We start from the raw sequence: 20,113 nt of genomic DNA, 5'->3' as shown, positions 1-20,113 counted from the left end.
GGTCAGAGCTGGGTGCCAGAGCTGCGAGGGACAGATTTGGGGTGTCCTGGTGCCTGGGGTGCCCCCGGGGTGCTGGAGGCCCCGCGGCAGCAGCAGCCCCTCCCTGCTGCAGCTTGCTCCTCGCTGTGGAAAAGGCCCATTTGCTCCCCAAAACGGCTCCCACGTGGGACACGCGACGTTTGCTCCCTCTGCCTGGCAAAAGCGAAACCCTATCCCTGTCCTCAGTGCTCCGCTTGGGTTTCTCAGGGCTGTTCCTGGCACTCGGCTCCTTCGCCTGCCACATTTCCATCGCCTCTCTCCATCTTTGTTCCACTCCTTCCCTCCCGGCGCCCTCCCCACGGCCCCGCTGCCCTAAATGGGCCACGGGGCGGATCGTGGGCACGGCTCATCTGCACCGCCCCGCTCCTCCTCCTCCTCCTCCTCCTCCCGCAGCCGGAGCGCCGGGAGAGCCGCGGGGCTGCCGTGAGTAGGGGGCTCTGGTGGCTCTGCTGTCCCTGTGCTGGGAGGCTGGGTGGCTCTGCGGCCGCCTCCGCTGGCTGCTTCTCCTCGGATTGTTTATTTTCTTCCACGCCTGCCCTTCCCGTGTCCTTCGGCGGCAGCAGGAGCCGCAGCCCGTCCGCGGTGGTGCCGGGGCTGGCTCCCTGCGGGTGACACCGGCGTGGCTCGGGCTGGCTCCCTGCGGGTGACACGGTGTGGCCCGGGCTGGCTCCCTGCGGGTGACACCGGTGTGGCCGGGGCTGGCTCCCTGCGGGTGACACCGGCGTGGATGGCGCTGGCTCCCTGCGGGTGACACCGGCGTGGATGGGGCTGGCTCCCTGCGGGTGACACCGGCGTGGATGGGGCTGGCTCCCTGCGGGTGACACCGGCGTGGATGGGCCCGGGGCTGGTTCCCTGCGGGTGACACGGTGTGGCCGGGGCTGGCTCCCTGCGGGTGACACCGGCGTGGCTCGGGCTGGTTCCCTGCGGGTGACACCGGCGTGGATGGGGCTGGTTCCCTGCGGGTGACACCGGCGTGGATGGCGCTGGCTCCCTGCGGGTGACACGGTGTGGCCGGGGCTGGCTCCCTGCGGGTGACACGGTGTGGCCGGGGCTGGCTCCCTGCGGGTGACACGGTGTGGATGGCGCTGGTTCCCTGAGGGTGACACCGGCGTGGCCGGGGCTGCTCCCTGGGGGTGACACCGGCGTGGCCTCTGCTCGGCAGGGCGATGCCGCTGGAGGACGGGGACCCGCTGAGCCCGGGGGCACGGCAGGTCCGCGGAGAGACCAGCGGTGTCCCCCGGCTCCCGGCGATGGGGGAGCCCTCGCTGCGGGGCACGACAGCGCCTGGTGGCGGCAGGACAGACGCGGTGGCCGAGGGCTGGGAGCCGGGGCCAGCGCTGGGTGATGGAGATGTGAGCCCCGGGGCAGCCCCACGGCGAGCACGGCGGCCCGAGGAAGCCCTGATGAGCGAGCTTTCGGAGCTGGTGCAGAAGGTGGTGAAGAGCAGCAGCTGGTGGGAGCGGCACGGCGTGGACATCAGCATCCTTGCCTGCAGCTTCCTCCTGCTCCCAGCAGGTAACCTGGCTGTGCCCCCCCAAACCGCGGCCGGGGGGTCCCCAGGGCTCCCACTGCCTCCTCACGACTGCTTTGTGCTGGGAGCCTGCTGGCACCTACTGAGGTTGTAACAAAGCCACAACAACTCCTTCACCCCGTGACTTGGTGCACTCTGACCCCACAGCAAGTGACAGTGACACCCGGGGTGTCTGAGGAGCTGAGGGGACAGTGGGACCTCAGCAGCCTGGGCTGAGGGCACAGTGGTACATCAACAGCCTGGGCTGAGGGGACAGTGGGACCTGGGGTACAGCCTGGCCTGAGGGGACAGTGGGACATCAACAGCCTGGGCTGAGGGGACAGTGATCTCTGGGGTGCAGCCTGGGCTGAGGGCACAGTGGTACCCAGGGTGCAGCCTGGCCTGAGGGATGGTGCCCAGGCACATGTACACAGGGCAGGACAGTGAGTGATGTGTCCCACCATGGGACAGGGTGGTTTTGGTGGCAGTGGCCCTGGCTGTGGTGGGTGCAAGGGAAAGCAGTTGAGTGTGGGTCTCTGGTGGCATGGCTGGAAAGCTGGGACTTTGTCTTGCTGTTGAACTCCTGGGGACGCTGAGATCCTGGCAGAGTAAGGGCACCAGTGGAATCCCACATCCCAGAGCTGTGGGGTGGGATCAGGCACCTGCAGCACTCCTTGCCATCGAGGCTGGAAGTGGCCAAATCTTCAGCACAAGGGTGAATGTGGCTGATCCAGTCACGAGGATGATGAGGAGGCAAACTCTGGCTTGCATGGTTTAATACCTGTAACTACGGCTGAAGAACAGGTTTAGGGCCGTGGCTGGCGTGTTTGGGTGTAGCAACACCTCCAGCCTGGCTCGGAGGGCTGCAGGACATGAGCACGGCCCAGCTCCTGCCCGGCTGGTTTCTCCACAGGGTTCCTGTGCCTGCGGTCGGCCCAGGCCATCCCTTTCCTGGCGGGTGTCCTCACCCTTGGCGTGGTGCATCACACCCTGACCGTCAAGGGCAGCCACCTGGCCAGCCACAATGCCTTGACTGAGTCCAAGTCCTGGAGCAAAGTGTGGGCTGTCTTCTTCATTGAGGTGAGTGGGGCAGCCCCCAAAAACACCCCATCAGCACCCTGTGGTGGTGGTGGGAAATGTTTGGAATGGTGGGAAAGGTTTCTAGTGCTTAACTCTTAAAAGTCCATTCCAGACTGGTTTGGGGTGTGTGGGGGGCAGAGCATCTCCTCATGGTGTTTCATTATGGTTCCAGAGCATCTCCCCAGGTTCCTCCCACACAAGCCCAAGTCAGGCAGTGCCCAACCCTGGCAACTTCTCTCTCTCCTCTCCCAGCTCTGCTCAGCTTTCACAGTCGAGCAGGCCACCTACAACCATGTGAAGATCCACCACGGCTACACCAACGTCATTGGCCTGGGGGACTCCAGCACGTGGAAACTTCCTTTCCTGAACCGCTACGTCTACATGTTCATCGCTCCTCTGGCAGTGCCCATCCTAACCCCGCTGGTTGCACTTGGTACGTGTCCCACGTGCCTTGGGACAGGGTGCTGGCTGTGGGAAGCTCGTGACTGCCCAGGTCTCACCCCACCCAAGGGTCCTGCTTTGTTTGGAGGCATCACATTAACTACACCAGTTCCTGGTGGGACACTGCAGGAAGGGCAGGAGATGCTGCACTTGCTTTGGGGACCACATCTTCTGCATCTACTGAGAAAACACCTTTTCCTGGGCTGGATGTTGAAATCCCTGGTAAAAGCCATCATGAGCCTGCAGCACCCCAATTCCATTCTCCTTTAACTCAGATCTGTGGCCATAATGGGGTTCAGTCTCACACTCAGGTTGATCAGAGCATCACACGAGGTGTTTGGTGGCCGTGTATGGGGTGGAGGTTTGGGGCAATGCAGGGGCCAGACACAGGGCAGGAAAGGTGGTGGCTCCAGGGAAATAATGGTGCCAGAAAGCAATCAGGGCCAGAGCCCAGAAAGCAGTAAGAGGCTGGGGAAGCAAAGCTCTCCAGGCTGCATGACCCAGCTCTGGGCAGTGCCAAATGCACAGCCAATGACTTGGCAAAGTGTGAGAAACGAAGGTGCGTCCAAATCCCCTGAGTGATGCTGCACAGCTGGATCTGCTGCTCTGGGGAGTCTCCCAGCAGTTTTATAGGGTTTGGGCCAACCTGGAGGATGGGAAAAGTGAGTTCATGGGCTGGGCTGGGCTGTGGGGCTATTGGCACAGCCTGACTGCTGGAGCAGCAGTGGTGATGGGGAAACATCAACGCCTCTCCCATGCGCTGCCTCCTCTTCCTTTGTTGTGCAGATTTATTGAGGAATGTGGAGTGGAAGGCAGCTCTCCGGACCCTCTGCTGCATGTTTCTGGGGTTTTACTGCCATTACTGGCTCCTGCTCCACGTCTCGGGCTTCCAGTCGCCGTGGTCTGCCCTGCTCTGCATGCTGGTCACCCGCTCCCTCCTGGCCCATCCCTACATCCATGTCAACATCTTCCAGGTAGGGACCTGAAGCTTCAAGGTATCCCAGCAGTGCTGGAGACAGGCAAGCCACCACCCAGTGCCCTGATGCTGCTGGCTGGAGCTTGTGTCACCTTAAGGCATGTGGGTTCAGTTGTCACCTCCCTTGTGCTGATGTTGTCACCAGGAGGATCAGGCTGGTGGTGCTGGGTGGAAAGTGGTGGCTCTTGGAAAGTGTCAGGGCAGATGAGTGCAGAGGGTGTGAGGATGATGGGTGTGAGGATGATGTCCTCTGCAGTGGCTGGGAGGGCTGATGGGTTTCAGGTGGTGTTACAGGCCCTGGGGTGGGGAGAGCCTGCTGGCTCTAAGTGTGGATGTGCTGGGAGAGCAGAGCCTGGGAGCTCCCTGGTGGCTCCATGGACAAACACAAGATGGGGTGACTTCAGGCACAAACCCAGCTCTTGGGCTGACAGAGAGACCCCAAAATGCGGCTCCTTGTGCCCACACGCAGGCAGAGCTGCCGTTGGCTCTGCTGGGGTGGCACCGGGGAGGTGCCACAGGGTGCCCACCCTGCCTGTCCCACAGCACATCGGCCTCCCCATGTTTGCCGCCGACCGCAAACCCCGGCGCATCCACCTCATGAGCCGGGGCGTCCTCAACCTGCCCCGCAACCCCCTCCTGGACTGGTCCTTCGGCCACTCGCTCATCAGCTGCCACGTGGAGCATCACCTCTTCCCCAGCCTCTCTGACAACATGTGCCTGAAGGTGAGGTGACCCACAGGGTGGTTGGAGGTGACGTGGGGATGAGAAATCTTCCCGCCTCCACTGCCAGACCTGTCTGTGCTGCTCCTTCTCATGTTGGAAACTGCTTTGCGACAGTCCCTAACCCATCTCCTGCCATCCCAGTCCTGTTCTCCTGGGTTTCTGCTCCCTGCTCTTTCTCCTGGCCCCAATTCCAGCCTGCAGCAGCCTTCCAGCAGTGCAGGATCCTCCCAGTGATTCCATTGGGAAAGTATCCCCAGCATTGCACAGTGCAGTTTTTGGTTCAGGCAAATCTCTTATCGCTCTGCTCATGCCCTTACTTGCTGCTCTGGGGTGTGGGGTGTGTTCAAATCGTGGGCTCTGAGCGCTGCCCCGGCTGGAGGGGATCCCAAGGCAGGTCCATACAGGGTCCTTCAGCACAGGATCAATGCTGTGCCCCTGTGTTCAGTGTCCTTTGCTTGAGCTCAGGGGGCTGGCAGGACCCACCTCCCCCAGAGAGGTGTCACAGGCAAGGAGGTAACTAAACCTGTGGCAGCCTCCCAGCCCCATCAAGGAGCTGGCTGTGTGGGCCAATAATGATGGGTGTGAACATGAGCATTCGTGGCTGGCTCTCATTAGAAGCCTCATTAGGGCATCTCTCCTAATTTGGAGCCCTCCAAAGGCGTTTTGCCAGGGTGAACTCCCTGTGATGCTGCAACTGGAAACCACCTTCCTCTTAATATTCCCAGCAAAGATACTACAGCTGGTGCTGCCTGCTCCAGCCCAGCTTTGGGCACGTGGGATGGCTTTTCTGGGCACGTTTCAGGCACCCTGCACAGCAGTGACATCTCCTTTGCCCTTGCAGATCAAACCCATCGTCTCCCAGTACCTGAAGCAGAAGAAGCTGCCCTACAACGAGGACACGTACAGCTCCAGGCTCTGGCTCTTCCTGCAGAGATACGAGGAGCTGATGGTCCATGCTCCCCCCATAACGGAGCTGGTGGGCATCCAGTGAGGGCCCTGGGGGCTGTTTCCTGCAGGGACATTCAGAGGGATGGTTCCAGCAGGACCAACACCTCCGTGAAGTCACCATGTAGGAAACATCCCTCCCTGAAGTTTTTGCTTTTGGCTAGAAAATGGTGCACAGAGCCACTGCAGGGGGAGAGCCTGGTGGGGCAGCACCAGGGACAGAAAAATCAGCATTCCCCACGGTTGTTCCCAGTTTATCCACTCTGCTCTCACACCTGGGGAGAGGAACCCACCCCATCCGTGGGGAATGTGGCACCAGTCCAGGACGTCCAGCATTGAGAAGCACCAGGATCTGCAGGATGGAGCTGCAGCTGTTTGGTTGGGGTCTCAGGGAAGGGGTGGATGTGGGGAGGGGGCTGTGACGCTGCTGCTTGTGCTTTGCCTGACTTTGGGCTAAATCGGCCCCTTCTAGGAACAAAGATTTGTTTCAAAGATAAGTTCAGCCTTAACACTTTGGGCTGGATTTCCTTTATCATTGGGGTTTTTTGCTGGAGGGAGTCTGGCTGGTGTCCTGTGCTGCCCAGGGTAGGAGTGGGGCAGAGACCCTCACCCCATGGGGGTGCCAGTGTTGGGGTGCCAGAGGTGGCCCCAGCCTGGGCATTGCTGTGGCAAGGATTTATCAAGGGAATCAGAGGCAGGCAGGCAGGGCCTGGGAGGCTTTCCCTGCCTGGGGAGGGTGAGCTCTGCCCCCTGTGCTGCTCCCGTGGGCATCTGTGGGGAGCTGTGTCTGCGGCACCGACGGCAAAGCCCGGCCCAGGGGAGCTGGCACAGCAAAGGCAGATGGCCAAACTGGGAGCACAGGGGCTCTGCTCTCAGCCTGGGGTTGTGCTCTTTGGTTTGAGTGTTCTCCCATCCGGGCTGCACCCCTGCAGTGCCACGTTGGGGATTCATGAGGCTTCACAGGCAAACGTGCCCCAAGGCTCAAGGATGCTGTGCCCTGGCCCGTGGCAGAGGGCAGTCCATGGTGTTTTACTCAGCTTCTCCTCCAGCACGTCCAGGAGCCTCCTGAGATGCACAGGAGAAGGGTCCCTGTGGTGTGAGGGGCCCTGCATCCATCCAGTGTAACCCTTTGGCATCAGAAATGTTGAGTTATTGATTTGTGCTGGGCAGGGGTCCAGCGCTGCTGATGCACTGATCTGGTGTCATTGCCACCTCTCTGCAGGCCCATGTGGGTCATCGATCTGGGCATTGTGAAACACCCAGAGGGCAAATCCCACAAATCCCACCCTCTGGGCTGGGGCTGGGGGAGCAGCTGGAGGAGCGTGGCCAGAGCAAATGGCCTGAATGCTCTGAGCCCCCCACACCCTTCCCCAATTCATCAATCAATTGAGCATCACAGATAAGATAAATGTGACAAATTATTGACATTCCCAGCTCCAGCAAGGGGGTGAGGGAGCGTTAGAGGTGCTTTTGGTTCAGGCAGGGTAATCTTAACCCCACATGTTCCTCTGTGTGGGCACAAAATGCTCTTTTGCCCGTTCTGCTGCAAGAGATCAAGCCCCAAAATGTTCCCAGGCATTGGTCAGAGCAACAGCTCCTCCCCAGCTGCATTTTGTGGACGTTGTTTAAAGCAATGCCAGCTGAAGGCAAGTGTTTGCAGGTCCCTCAGCCAGCAGGAGACAGCCTGTGGTTTGGGAAATAGATGGATTATTCCCTGCCAGAACTGGTGGATACAGAAGTTAAAGGGGAAAGGGAGAATTCTGGAAAAAAAGGAGGATTTTGACTCCTGGGCTTGGAACCCTCCAAATTTAAACCTGCTGCTTTTGTGGATGACCTCTGTGGTGATATTTGGAGCCTTCAGCCTTGCTCCTCTGGGCAGGGGCTCAGTGGTTGCTGTGATGAGCTGAGGATGAGGGTTTGGAGCTGTTGCAATTCCTGGTCCTGGCCACAGCCCTCCTGAAGGAGCGGGTGCAGAAGGAGGCACAGAGCCAGCTGCTGTTTCCAGCGTGCCTTTGCAGAAAGCTATCAGCTCATTTCCACAACCAGGAGAGAAAGTGTGTGAGTTTTATGATCCATATTACAACCAGCTCCTGGCTGTAAACTCCTCATGGTCTTAATTGCATTTTAAAAGCCCCGTCAAGCACTTGCCTGCGTGCTCTGGCATCTGGCCAACTTTTCAATGTCTGCTGGGCCCGCTGAGATGATTTTTCTGTCTGGTGTGTTGTGCAGTGGCTGAACAAGATGGGATGTAGTGATCCTGCATGGAGGTGAGAGCACCAGCATCTGAAATGCGCTCTGATGGGGATGAAGGAGGAAATAAAGCAGCGACCGTGGGGACGCTGGGGCAGGAGTTCTGCCAGCATCATTTATCCACTCTCTCTGGCGTTAATGTTTTACTCTTTACTGAAGGACGCTGGGGTTTTCTCCTGGCAAGAGCAAGGTCACTGTGCAGCGCATGGTTAAAATCAGTCTGAGGTTCGCTTTCCCCGGCAGATCTCGGCAGCTGGTCGCTGTCTGGGCGGCAAAGGGGCGCAGGCAATCAGCAGCATCAGTGGTGATGATGATGATGATGATGATGATGATGCTGCGGGAGCGCGCCGGGTGCCGCGGATGTCTCACCATAGAGAGCGGCGGTGCGAGCGGCCGCCAGGCGGCCCTTCCTTCCCCGCCTCTCTATGGTAACACCGCGCTTCCGCTCCGCCGCGTGGGAATGGCGCGCTGCCATTGGCTGGCGAGGCGGGGGCGGGGCGGGCGGTGACGGGAGGAGGGGCTATGCTAACTAAGCAAGGCGCTGTGCCGCCTCACGATTGGTCAGTGAGGAGGAGGGGCGGGGCCTGGCCGGTGAGGGGCGGGGCCCGGTGGCGGCAGCGGAACGCGGCCCGGGGAACGCGTGCCCTGGGGGAGCGGGCCCGGAGCGGGGCAGCCGGGGCTGAGGGAACCGCGGGAACCGCGCCCCGCAGGGCCTGCACCACCCCTGGGGCTGAGGGAACCGCGCCCCACAGGGCCCTGCTCCCCCCCTGGGGCTGAGGGAACCGCGCCCCGCAGGGCCCTGCTCCCCCCCTGGGGCTGAGGGAACCGCGGGCACCGCGCCCCACAGGGCCTGCACCACCCTGGGGGCTGAGGGAACCGCGGGCACCGCGCCCCGCAGGGCCCTGCTCCACCCCTGGGGCTGAGGGAACCGCGCCCCGCAGGGCCCTGCTCCACCCCTGGGGCTGAGGGAACCGCGCCCCACAGGGCCCTGCTCCACTCCTGAGGCTGAGGGAACCGTGCGGCCCCCGGGACCCGGTGCGCGGGCTCGGGCTCTCGGTTCTGGGCTCTGCAGCCGTTCACACCCGCCGGCCCCCAAGCGCCAAGGCCGCAGTCGCTGAGCTCCCGGTGCGGTGCAGAACTCGGCCATGGCCGGCGCGGGGGGCCGAGCCCCGCTGGGTGGGTGCCGGGCTCCGGGGAGGGGCCGTGCCGGCCCTGGCCGGTGCCGGCTCCGGTGGCTTCACGCCCTGCCTGTCGTTCTCCCCCGCAGGTCTGCGGCGGTGGCTGTGCTCGGCTGCCCCGGCGCCCCGGGTCTGCGTGGTGGGCAGCGGCCCCGCCGGCTTCTACACGGCTCAGCACATCCTCAAGGTACCGCCATGGGACCTGCCCGCGGGGGAGGCCTCTCTGCCCTGCCTGCCCCTCAGCGGTGCTGGGGTGGGTTTGTGGGCTCCTGGCCCTGCTCCAGCCAGGTCGGTGTTGCTGGGAGGCAGCTTGGGGCTGCCCAGACCCCACAAAGTCCTTCTGGGCCTATTTGGTTGGGGTCGGTGCCACTGCTTTCATCCCTGCCCTGCCCCTGGGTCGTCCATTCAGGACTTTGGTTGCTGTGAGTTCATCCCAAGTGACTTTTCTAGAATCAAATAATCAGCAGGAATCTGCCTCGCTCAAAGCTGTTGTCACCCAGCAGGAATGACATTAACTGTGTGTTTGAAGTGGCTGTGTGGGACCTGCTCTCCTCCCCCAGCAGAATTAAGACACATGAGTGATGCTTTACCTTATGTCTGCATATTCCAGTGCTCTGGGCAGTCAGGTCTGTTGGGAAATGAGACCTGAAGACAGAACTGGGCTACTGGCACCCTCCAGAGATCCAGCAGCTTAACCCCATCATTAAACCATGCTGTGCTGTCTCTGGAATGTGTTGGAAAATAGCTGTTACTAAGCCTCAGGGACGAATTTCAGGGCTGCTTAATCTCGGGAAGAGGCTGACTCAAAATCCAAGATAACAAAAGCCTTGCAGCCAAGGGTCTGTCTAAGGCTCTGACCCTGAGGTGACTCAGCCCAGGCCATGTCAGGGCATGGGCATCTCTGCTGGGGACTGGGAGATGTCTGGCAGGTCCCCAGCCCCCAGGGTGCTGTACTGGCTGCTTCCCAGCTGGCCTGAGGCTCTCTGATCAGCCCCCCAGGTACTGGAGACCCACCAGGGTAGTGTAGAAAAGGAGCTCAGGACTGGGCAGGGAGATGGAGCCCCACAAGATGGACTTGATGGTGGCTGGGGTCACTCTGTGCTACATCTTGTGGTCTGAGCTGGCAGTAACAGGTGCAGCATCATGGAAGGGTCTGGAACAGGCTGTGTCTGGCTTGCTGCAGCCCATCCTCCTGCCCTGTATTCCCCCAGCTGCAGATGAGTGTTGCTAGGCTGCTGAGACCTTTCTGTCCTCATCCTGGCTGTGACTTTCTCCTCCTGCAGCACCATGCTGGGGCCCTGGTGGACATCTATGAGAAGCTGCCCGTTCCCTTTGGGCTCGTGCGTTTTGGAGTGGCCCCAGACCACCCTGAGGTCAAGGTTGGTGCTGGCTCCCTGCCCTGGCTGTGTGGTTGAGTGTGGTGGGTGCAGCTGAGGTGGTCACTGTCCTTCCTGGTGCCCCAGGCTCTCTGTGACATGGAGCTGTCAGGCCAGAGAGGTCCAGGTCTCCTCCTTGTCCATGCTAAGGCCACAGACAGGTGACATGGGACACTTGCCATAAGGGCTCAGGACAGTGGGCCACAACCAGGGGCTTGTGATAGGAAGTGCTGCTCCTGGTGCTGGTCAGCCTGGCTCAGAGCAGGGCCAAGGAGCACAGATGGGTTTCTGTGTCCCTGGGCTGCTCATTGCTGCTGCTTTTTGCCCCTCAAGCAGTACCCATTCTGGGAACACACAGATCTCCTCATGGGGGCCGTGGAGTTGGGCTGTAGGGGCTCCCCTGGGCAAGGAAAAGTTAAACCAAGGATTTCCCAGCCATTTTCCTTTGCCTGGCAGTGAGTGGTACCCAGGAGTATCTGCTATGTCAGAGATGGTTGGAAGGGTAGGACACAGAAGATCCAGACATGGAGATCCAGACACAGCAATATCTTGCAGTGATTTCCTCTAATCCCTGGAGACCCAAAGACCAAAATGCCTGGATCCCTGTGTGTGAGAGGGGAGGAATGGACATGCTGCAGACACTGCCCCAGCTGTTGTGGTGGTGTCTGTCCTGTCCCCAGGCTGAGTCCATCTGGGGCTGCAGGGCTGGGAGGGGTGGTTTTGCTGTGTAGCCCTGATCACTCAGAAGAAAAAGGCCTGGATGCCATTGTGCCCTGCATCCTCTCTCAAGGAAGGGGCTTTCAGGAAGGCTTGAGATGAGATGCCAGCAGAGGGGACCAGGTGGGCTGCAAACCTCACTTTCGGGAAGGAGTTTTCCCCTGCAGTGGGGTTTATTCTGAGGGGCTGGATGTTCTGGGAAGGTCCTGTCCTCCCTAGGTGGGTACAAAATATGGATTTTCCTTTCACAAAGGGTGGTGGAGAGAGTGCCAAGTCACAGCTGTGCTTATCTCCCTGTGAGTTACCTCTGGCTGCTGGTAGATAAGAGTCTCAGAATACCTTGATTGGGTATTACCGCACCTGAGTGGGCGTGGCTGGTGAGAGAGAGACGGTGAATCTTGTATCTTGATCAGAAGGCTGATTTATTAAGATATTATATATAATACATTATGACTATACTAATAGAATATAGAGAGAGGTTTGCAGAGCAGCTAGGCTAGCTAAGAATAGAAAGAAAAGAAATCTATAACAAAGTTGTGGCCAAGGACTCAGTCCCCTAGCTTGCACTGGTGATTGGCTCTTAATTATAAACATAGGAAATGAGCCAATCAAGGTGTCCCTGTTGCATTCCACAGCAGCTGATAATAATTGTTTACCTTCTCTTCGGAGGCCTCTGGCCTCCCGAAGACGCAGAAATCCGAAAGAAAGGATTTCTGTGGAGAAATGTCTGCGACAATTGGGATGAGGCGGTGAAGATCTCAAGGCTGGAGGGGGCAGGCCCAGGGATGTGCTGTGAGCAGCAGCCTTGGCCTGGCTGCAGCTGTGGCTCTGTGCTCTCTGCAGAACGTCACCAACACCTTCACGCAGACGGCGCGCTCGGGGCGCTGCGGCTTCTACGGGAACGTGGCCGTGGGCAGGGACGTGACGGTGCCGGAGCTGCAGCAGGCGTACCACGCCGTGGTGCTGGTGGGTACCCGAGCCTTGGTGCCCCACGAGTCCTGGGGAAGGTCTGCAGGGTTATTCTCCACTGGCATAGTGTTTGGGCGAGGTGTTTCTGGGTGCCTTGTTACCACGGGCAGCTCTTCCCAGCCTTGGGACAGCTCAGATGCTCGCAGGCTTGTCCAAAGCCCTGACATGGGGTGTGTGCTGGAGCATGGCATCAAGTGCAGGTCTCTGAAACTTCTCCCTGTGCTGGCCACTCCTTATTTTAGCCTGCCGTGGATTTGTCCTTGCTGATCAGTCCTCAGCTTGTCATGCTCTGCCTTGGACCAAGGACATTGAATTTGGCTCTGGAGCTCAGGACTATTGGAAAAAGGCTCCCAGTATTACCAGTTAGATTGTGCCTGGGCCGGTCTGACCCTCGCTGCCGGGCCAAAGGCAGCAACTGCGGTGTATCACCCCAGAGATACCTTGGCTTGCTGGTGGTTGCAGCTGGGCACTGAACAAGTCCAGGCTTGGTAGGAACCCCGTTTACCTCAGGAGGAATAGCTTCAGGCGATGGTGAAGAGAAAAAGGAGAGGATTCTGCTGGAGGGTTTAATGTCCAGAGGTTTATTCCATGGTTACAGAGGTCTGAACGTGAGCAACTGCTCCAACAGAACTCGGCCGCATGGTCTGATCACCTTTTAAGCTCAGGGACAGGGGGAGGGGAGGTACAGGTGAGCCACCAACCAGGTGAGAGGGGCAGGGTCTCAGGGGAAGATGACACCCAGACAGGCCAGTGACCCCTGGGCATAGGGGCATCCTTTGAACTTGACCAACCACACGAGGCCTTGCTGGAATGTTCAGCCTGATTGACAGGACTCACTCAGCATGGGGGCAAGGGGGAAGGGAGAGAGGTATAGGCACACCTGGGGGGATGACCTGGAAGGCCAAAATGGGACATTACAGCACACCACAACATAGGACGATGAGGTGGATGAAGCCAATGTGCTTGGGCTGTGTTTAGCCCTTCCACTGAGTAGCTCAGCCTTTGGGAGGGGATATCACAGCTGTGCAGTGACCCTGGCAGCAGCTGGGAGGGGAGATTTGTGTTTTGGTGTCAAATCCTGCACATAGTGACATCTCTGACTGTGCCTGCTGCCTCCTCAGAGTTATGGTGCTGAAGACAATCGGGTCCTGGGGATCCCAGGGGAGAACCTCCCTGGTGTTTACTCAGCCCGAGCCTTTGTGGGCTGGTACAACGGGCTGCCTGAGAACCAGGATGTGAGTATGGCCCTGTGCTTCCCTGCCCTTCCTCCCGTCCTTCTTTCCATCCCAATACAGGCATTCAGCTCCAGATTAAGTCCTGAAAGGCCTGCAATTGGAAAAGATTAGCAGAAGCCATGTTAAATCCTTCTTAGATGGTAGAAATGTGAACAATTTGCACATAAGTGAGAGTGGATTAGCTGGCTGTGCACGTTGGCAGCCCATTTTGGCAGAGCCAGATGGGAACCTGTAGGGGTGATGCTCTGCTTCCTGAGGAGCCTTTTTGGCCAAAACAGCTCCTGCTCCCAGGAGGGCAGGAAAGGTGGGAATGGGGATCATCTGGGGTGCCTGGAGCAGCTGTGTTGCTGTGTCTGCTTGGGGAGGGGGCTGGTGTGGAGTTTCCCAAGTTGCATCACCTCTTTTTGGGGCAGAGCAGGGTGGAAGGGAGTTTGGGTGGTAGGAGCAGGTCTAAAGGGCTGGACATTGTGGAGGCCATGTGGATTCATCACAGCTGGGTCTCTCCCCACAGCTAAAGCCTGACCTGAGCTGTGAGACAGCGCTGATCCTGGGCCATGGCAACGTGGCACTGGACATTGCCCGCATCCTGCTGTCCCCACTGCAGCTCCTCAGGGTGAGTGGTGGCAGCTCTGCCCCATGAGGGCAGCCCATGCCCTAGATTCCCTCCCTGCTGGGTGGCTGCTGGCTCCCACCCATCTCAGGTAAAACCTCAAACTCCTCTGTCCTTGGGATGTTTCCCTGGGAAGGCTGCTGCCTCTCGGGTGCACCCATGGATTCACAGTCTGTAGGGAGTGATCCAAGGCTGTGGCCATGACTTGGGTGATGCTGCAGAGGCCTCTGGATTGCTCTGCTGGCATCCAAAGCGTTGGAAATTGAGCATCGTCTCTATGAGAAGCAAAAGAGGAGCCACTTTCTCTCTTCTGCCACCAAAGCAGAAACTTCTGTTGAGGTTTATCTTTTTCTGCTGGAGCAGATAGATAAGATCTATCAGCCTGGTTTCAGCTGGTGGCACTGGGCAGACTGGTGGACCTCATCCCTACAGACAGCTGGGAGCTGGTGTGCACCAGCTGCTCCATGCAGCTGCTGCCCCAGATGTTGGCAGCAAAGGCTTTCCCTCTGGGAGAAATGCCACAAGGTTTGTTACACCTGTGCAGCAGCTTCCTGTATTAATATCTAAATTAAATTATAAAAGCCCCCAAACTTGGAGACACTGCCAGCCAGTGACTTAAGCCAGCTGGGAGCAGTGCTGCAAAAGACATGGCACTGGCATGAGTGCCAGGGTGGGCAGGTAGTTCCTGACAGGAATATTGGTCTGGAATGGTTTATCCTGGTGACCTTGTGTCTCTCCCGTCGTGTTTTCTCTGGAAAAGATCTTGCAGTCTAGATAAGCAGACATGATTGAAACAGAGCACAGGATTTCTGTGAGGTGCCAGTGCCAGGCTGAGGCTTGTGCTTGTGCTGGAGCTGCCTGGGGCAGGCAGGTGCTGATTTGAGCTGTGGTTTGCAGCAGGTTTCATCCAGAGCCTGTATATCCTCAGCTGGGAATTTCCCCAACAGCATCTGCAGGCACCTCAGGATGGAGCTGAGTGAAGGCTTTGCTCTGTTAGCCCCAAGGTGAACCTGCTGGGTGGATCCCCCGAGGCAGTCACGGGGTGCTGGCTCGTTACCTCTGGTGCATTATGGCCTCGGAAAGAACATTCAGTGATGAGGGACCAGCTGTGCAAATAGCTCTGTGCAAAGGGAGATGACTTCTTTCCCGTCCTCGCCCGGGCTCTCTGCATGCACAGCCAGCTTTTCTGCTGATTTTTCACCTTCAGAGGCTGTGCCTTCTCCCCAGCTCCCTCCAGATCTGCCCTCATCCCACTCTGCTGTCTCTGTTTTGCAGAAGACAGACATCACTGACAGCTCCCTGGCAGCTCTTGCCTGCAGCAAGGTGAAGCGTGTCTGGCTGGTTGGGAGGAGGGGACCTCTCCAAGTCGCTTTCACCATCAAGGTGAGGCTGGAGGTGCTGCTGTTTCCCAGAGCTGAGCCCCAAACTGCCTGTCCCTGGTGGGGAGAGGTGGTTTGGGGGTCAGTGTGGATCCCAGGCATCCTCCTTCCTGCACCCATTTCCTGGCTCCTAGGGCTTTGGGGCTGTTCTCCCTCTGCTGGAGGTTACATTCTCCTGCCCACAATTGCCAGGAGCTGCGGGAGATGATAAACCTGCCTGGTGCCAGAGCTGTCCTGGACCCTGCTGACTTCACAGGCCTCGAAAGTGCTGTCAAAGGTGAGGGAAGTGTGCCATGCTTCTCCAGACAGGGACTCACCTTGGCAGGTGAGCAACCAGGAGTGATCTGCAGGTACCCAGAGTGTACATCAGAAAAAGTCTTGTCCTGTACTTAATGCCTGGCTCATGAAGGCTGTTACCATGGTGTGTCGTGTCCTCAGAGTGCCAGGAGGCACCAAGACAAGGGAACATTGTGTATCTCTGTTTGTGCAGCCACTTAGTGCTTACACTCTGAGTGATGAGGGCAGGAGGCTCAGGAGGGCTGAGGGAACCTTGCAGGGGAGATCCCAAGGCCGTTGATTTAAGAGCTTCCTGCAGACCTGAAAAGAAAACACTGAGTTCAAGGGTGTCCAGAGACCTGCTCTTCTCCACGGGCTGCTGCCTCCAAGCACCAGCAAGACAGGAAATTGCAGACTTTGATTTGTGTGTCCCACTGGCCTCAAGCCTCTGGAGGTCCTCTGGTCACTTTGACTTGCAGTTTGTCATCTCAAAGGTGTCAGGCTCCCACCAACATGCCCTGCCATGGCCTTGGCCCAGTGCTGTGTCTCAAGGGGTTTTTGCTGATTCCTGTTGTGAAGATTTCTCTCTTTTCCTAGATGCTTCCAGGCCCAGGAAGCGACTGACTGAGCTGATGATCAAAACAGCCCTGGAGAAGCCAGTGGAGATGCAGGCAGGGGCAGCAGCCCCCCGGGAGTGGGGGCTGAAGTTCCAGCGCAGCCCCCAGGAAGTGCTGCCCAGTGCTGATGGGAGCAGGGCGAGGGGCGTCCGCATGGCCCTGACCCGCCTCGAGGTACGGGGGGCTGGGGTGGAGCAGGACACATCCATCCCTTGGGAATCTCCCCAAAGACACCTCTGTGTTCCCTGGCTGTCAGGAGTGGCCTCTGGCAGGCTCTTAGGGAATCTGGTACCTAAAGAGCTGGTACCACGAAGAGTTTTTCCAAAGGGAGCTCTTTCCCTGATGCTGCTGCAGAGTGGCCTTTAGCAAATACCCAGGGGTCAAAGATGCCAAAGGGGACTGGAGGGGGCTGTTGCTCTGCAGTGGTGACTATGGTGGTCAGCAGCCTTTTCCTCCCTCTCTCAGGGCTCGGGTGACTCTGCCAAAGCCATTCCCACTGGAGATGTGGAGGAGCTGGAGTGTGGGCTGGTGCTGAGCAGCATCGGCTACCGGAGCCTCCCGCTGGACCCGGCCGTGCCCTTCGACAGCCGGCGCGGGGTCATCCCCAACAGCTCGGGCAGAGTCCAGGGTGTCCCAGGTCTGGATCCACAGGGATTTGCATGGGGCCTGCTGAGCACAGCTGCTGGGCTGGGGGCTTTGGTGTGGGAAGTTCACTCACCAAGGGTATGGGTATTGCACACCTTGGAGAATGGGAACTGAGGGCATGAGGTGCCTCTGTCAGGGGTTAAGAGCTGGCCAGTCTCCATCTCTTTAGGGTTGTCTGGTTTAGCACAGGGCTTTTACTGCATCCTGTTACTAAAGTGACACAGCCCATGCAGCTGCTTTGTGCTGATCTGTAGGTACACAAACTCCTGCCACAGCACTGTGTAAGAGTCTGTTCACATCACCATGGTGGGGAAGAGGGCAGGGACTTGCAGCCAGAAGAGTCCAAGGCCACATGCTGACCTGAGCCTGGCTGCTCCATGTGCCCCTGCAGGTCTGTACTGCAGCGGGTGGGTGAAGAGAGGACCCACAGGCGTGATCATCACCACCATGAACGACAGCTTTGACACTGCCCAGTCTCTGCTGGAGGATCTCCAGGGGGGTGTGCTGGATATATCCCCTTCCAGAGAAGGCTTTGGGCTTGTGGAGAGCATCCTGCACAGCCGAGGTCAGTGCGAGGGTCGGTAGCAGCCAGCAGGAGGGATCAACGCAGCCAAACTCCTCCTGGATCTGTGAGGGAGCAGAGTCCGAACCATGGGAATGGATTATTCTGCTGTTTTGATGTTCCAAAGCCCAGGGAGAACAAGGCTTGAATTCTCTCAAATATCTGTGTCATTGCTGAGGTTAATGACCACTTTCTGGGAAGGGCCAATAAAAGCAGCACAGACCTTGGGTAAAATGTCAGTGTCAGCTGCCGAGACAGTGAGCTATTGCTCTTGAGTGGTTTTCCTAGTAATCCTTCCAAGCAAGTTAGGGGAAAGATTAAAATGCCCAGGAGAGTAATTTGCTGTAGCTGTGTTTAAAGACATTCAATTAAAGTGTGTGTGTGTGTTTTGCCTCTTAAACTGTCTGAGGTTTAACAGTGAACTGGAAGCATTTTGTCCCCCGAGGTGGTTTGTGCTCGCTGTTGTTACGGCTCACAAAGGTCTGAGTGATCCGAGCCGACTGGAACCTGCCACCCCTCTCCTTGTGGAGTTAGGAATTATTTCTCCTTTGCGAGGCTGAGCTCTGACACCGTGTTGGAAAAGGGCAGCTCTGCTGCCACATCAGGGCCCTGCCAATGGGGAGGTGAGGCTGAACTTGTTCTTACTTGGTTAAGTTCTCTCTCCTGTCTCTCACCATCACCTCAGGGGTCCGTCCCGTTTCCTTCTCAGACTGGGAGAAGATTGATGCTGCTGAAGTGGCGAGAGGCAAAGCTGCTGGCAAACCCCGGGAGAAGATCGTGGATCCTGCGGAGATGCTGCGGATCATCGGTCACTGAGGCAGCCCTGGTGGGGCCCTGGCACTGCCCCAGTGGGACCGTCCTGGGGCAACACCAGTGGGTCATGAGCAGAGCCAGGAGCACAGGGCTTCTGTCTGGGGCTGGTGGTGGCTCTGGAGGGGTGTGTGACACTGGGGCCTCTCTGGTAATAATGAACTCTGGGTTCCCAAAGTCTCAAGACCTGAGGCTGTTGGCTGGCCCCACATCCCTGCAGCCAGGTACCATTCCCGGGGGTGATTCTTGTCTGTCTTTGAAACATTAATGAATCATGCAGTGCAGGTGAAGGGAGGTGTGTGTGCACCTGGGGAACTCCTGACCAGCCACTCTATCACAGCAGGTCACATGGAGAAGTTTCCCTGTGTCTTGCTGCCTCCCCTCTAAGCCACAAGCCAAATGGGTTTGTTGCCTTGTCATTCATGCCAGAGCAGGCATCTTTTAATAATGATGTTTTTTAAAAATAAACCCTTACAGGGAAGCCAAAATGGACCTACAACTTGAGTCTGGGCTCTTTGTCTGCCACTGCCTTGACCTCGGAGCTGCAGCTCCTGCAATGTCCCAAGGCAAGGCAGCTCTGGGTGCTCTCCACTTGTGAGCTCTACACAAGTAGAAAAGGGCATTAATTTGCTTTCTACTTCCCACAGTTAATTTGCCTTCTGCTGCCCACAGTCTGTCTTACGGGGTAGATTGGGCTAACAAGCATGTAATTGCCTTGTTCAGGATCATGAGGGATCCTGTGTCCATTGGTACCTGCCAGTGCTGACTGGTGCAAGCAGTGCCTTGAGCTCTTTCTCTCCTTTCACTGGTGGGGTGGTTTTTTTTTGTCTGTGTGTTTTGAAGCCTATTATATGCTTCTCTTAGCCCAGATTGCCTATGGTGACGGTGTCAGGTTTTAAGCCAGATTACAAGCCGTGAGCTGTAATCTCCTTTTATCCCTGGCGCAGGGGCAGCGTCAGCGGGGCCCCTTCCCTGGCTGTCCCCAGCCCCCCCGTGCTCCCTGCCAGAGCACTGCAGGACTGCAGCCCCTCCTCCCTGGCCTGTGGAAACGGTGACAGTGGCAGTGGCTCTGTGATGGAGGCAGAGGAGAGATCAAGCTAGGGCAACCTCCACCTCAGCCCAGCCCTCTCACGGCAGAGGACTTGCCCACAGGGCACTGTTCTCTCACCTCATCTCTGACTCAACTCGAGGAAGGGAGATCTCTGACTTCTCCCTATTTTTCCCTTTTTCTCTCCCATACTTTTCTATTTAAATCTCATTTGAAAGCTCATTAAGAAACTCAGGAAATGTGATAATGGGAACTCGTACTCAAACGAGCAATAAAGCTTTTGTGGAACAGCTGTTTGTGTGATGTGGCTCTCCTTACGTCTCGTGGCTGATGCAGTCCTAATGCTGAACTCTGGAGCAGGAGATTACATCAGTGCTGGGTTCCGAGGTGAATCAGAGCTTTGGGAAGGGGGAGGGAGGCGAGGGGGCTGCACCTACCACGGGGAGCAGCAGTTCGGCTTGGCAGCCCAGCCAGGAATGTGACAGCCAAGGGCTTGTTGTGGCTGCATCAAATCTGAAGGTTTTGGGAAGAGAGGAGATGGATCCTCCCCAGGATTTTCTTCCACATCGCCTTGAATGTTGATGCCAGGGTGCTTTTGTAGCGGTGGAAAAGGCCACTGTGCTCATGCTGAGCCTGGCACGTGGCTGTTCCCAAACTGAGGATGCTTCGGGGTAGTTTTTGGGCTGTGATAACAGATTAACAGGAGTGTCTGTCCTTGCTGAGCTCA

The 20,113-nt window shown here is 57.9% G+C and overlaps 2 protein-coding genes across 2 annotated transcripts; both read left to right on the top strand.

Moving 5' to 3' along the window:
* Window positions 1-395: 395 nt before the first annotated feature.
* Window positions 396-8,056, top strand: FADS6 (fatty acid desaturase 6). Its single transcript, XM_063176132.1, has 7 exons — window positions 396-462; window positions 1,202-1,554; window positions 2,463-2,629; window positions 2,882-3,062; window positions 3,857-4,044; window positions 4,590-4,769; window positions 5,611-8,056. Exons 2-7 carry the CDS (start codon window positions 1,206-1,208, stop codon window positions 5,758-5,760), a joined length of 1,215 nt encoding a protein of 404 aa, XP_063032202.1. The 5' UTR covers window positions 396-462; window positions 1,202-1,205; the 3' UTR covers window positions 5,761-8,056.
* Window positions 8,057-8,773: 717 nt separating this feature from the next.
* Window positions 8,774-19,678, top strand: FDXR (ferredoxin reductase). The gene is made up of 12 exons (XM_063176131.1): window positions 8,774-9,140; window positions 9,232-9,329; window positions 10,426-10,521; window positions 12,079-12,201; window positions 13,326-13,439; window positions 13,951-14,052; window positions 15,325-15,432; window positions 15,621-15,705; window positions 16,302-16,495; window positions 16,787-16,958; window positions 17,358-17,531; window positions 18,214-19,678. Exons 1-12 carry the CDS (start codon window positions 9,110-9,112, stop codon window positions 18,342-18,344), a joined length of 1,428 nt encoding a protein of 475 aa, XP_063032201.1. The 5' UTR covers window positions 8,774-9,109; the 3' UTR covers window positions 18,345-19,678.
* Window positions 19,679-20,113: the final 435 nt, after the last annotated feature.

The sequence above is a fragment of the Melospiza melodia genome, chromosome 24 (genome assembly GCF_035770615.1).
Source record: "Melospiza melodia melodia isolate bMelMel2 chromosome 24, bMelMel2.pri, whole genome shotgun sequence".
NCBI classification, from domain to species: domain Eukaryota; kingdom Metazoa; phylum Chordata; class Aves; order Passeriformes; family Passerellidae; genus Melospiza; species Melospiza melodia.
The sequence above is the reverse complement of the archived record's forward strand: the minus strand, read 5'-3'. Positions and strand labels throughout refer to the sequence as shown.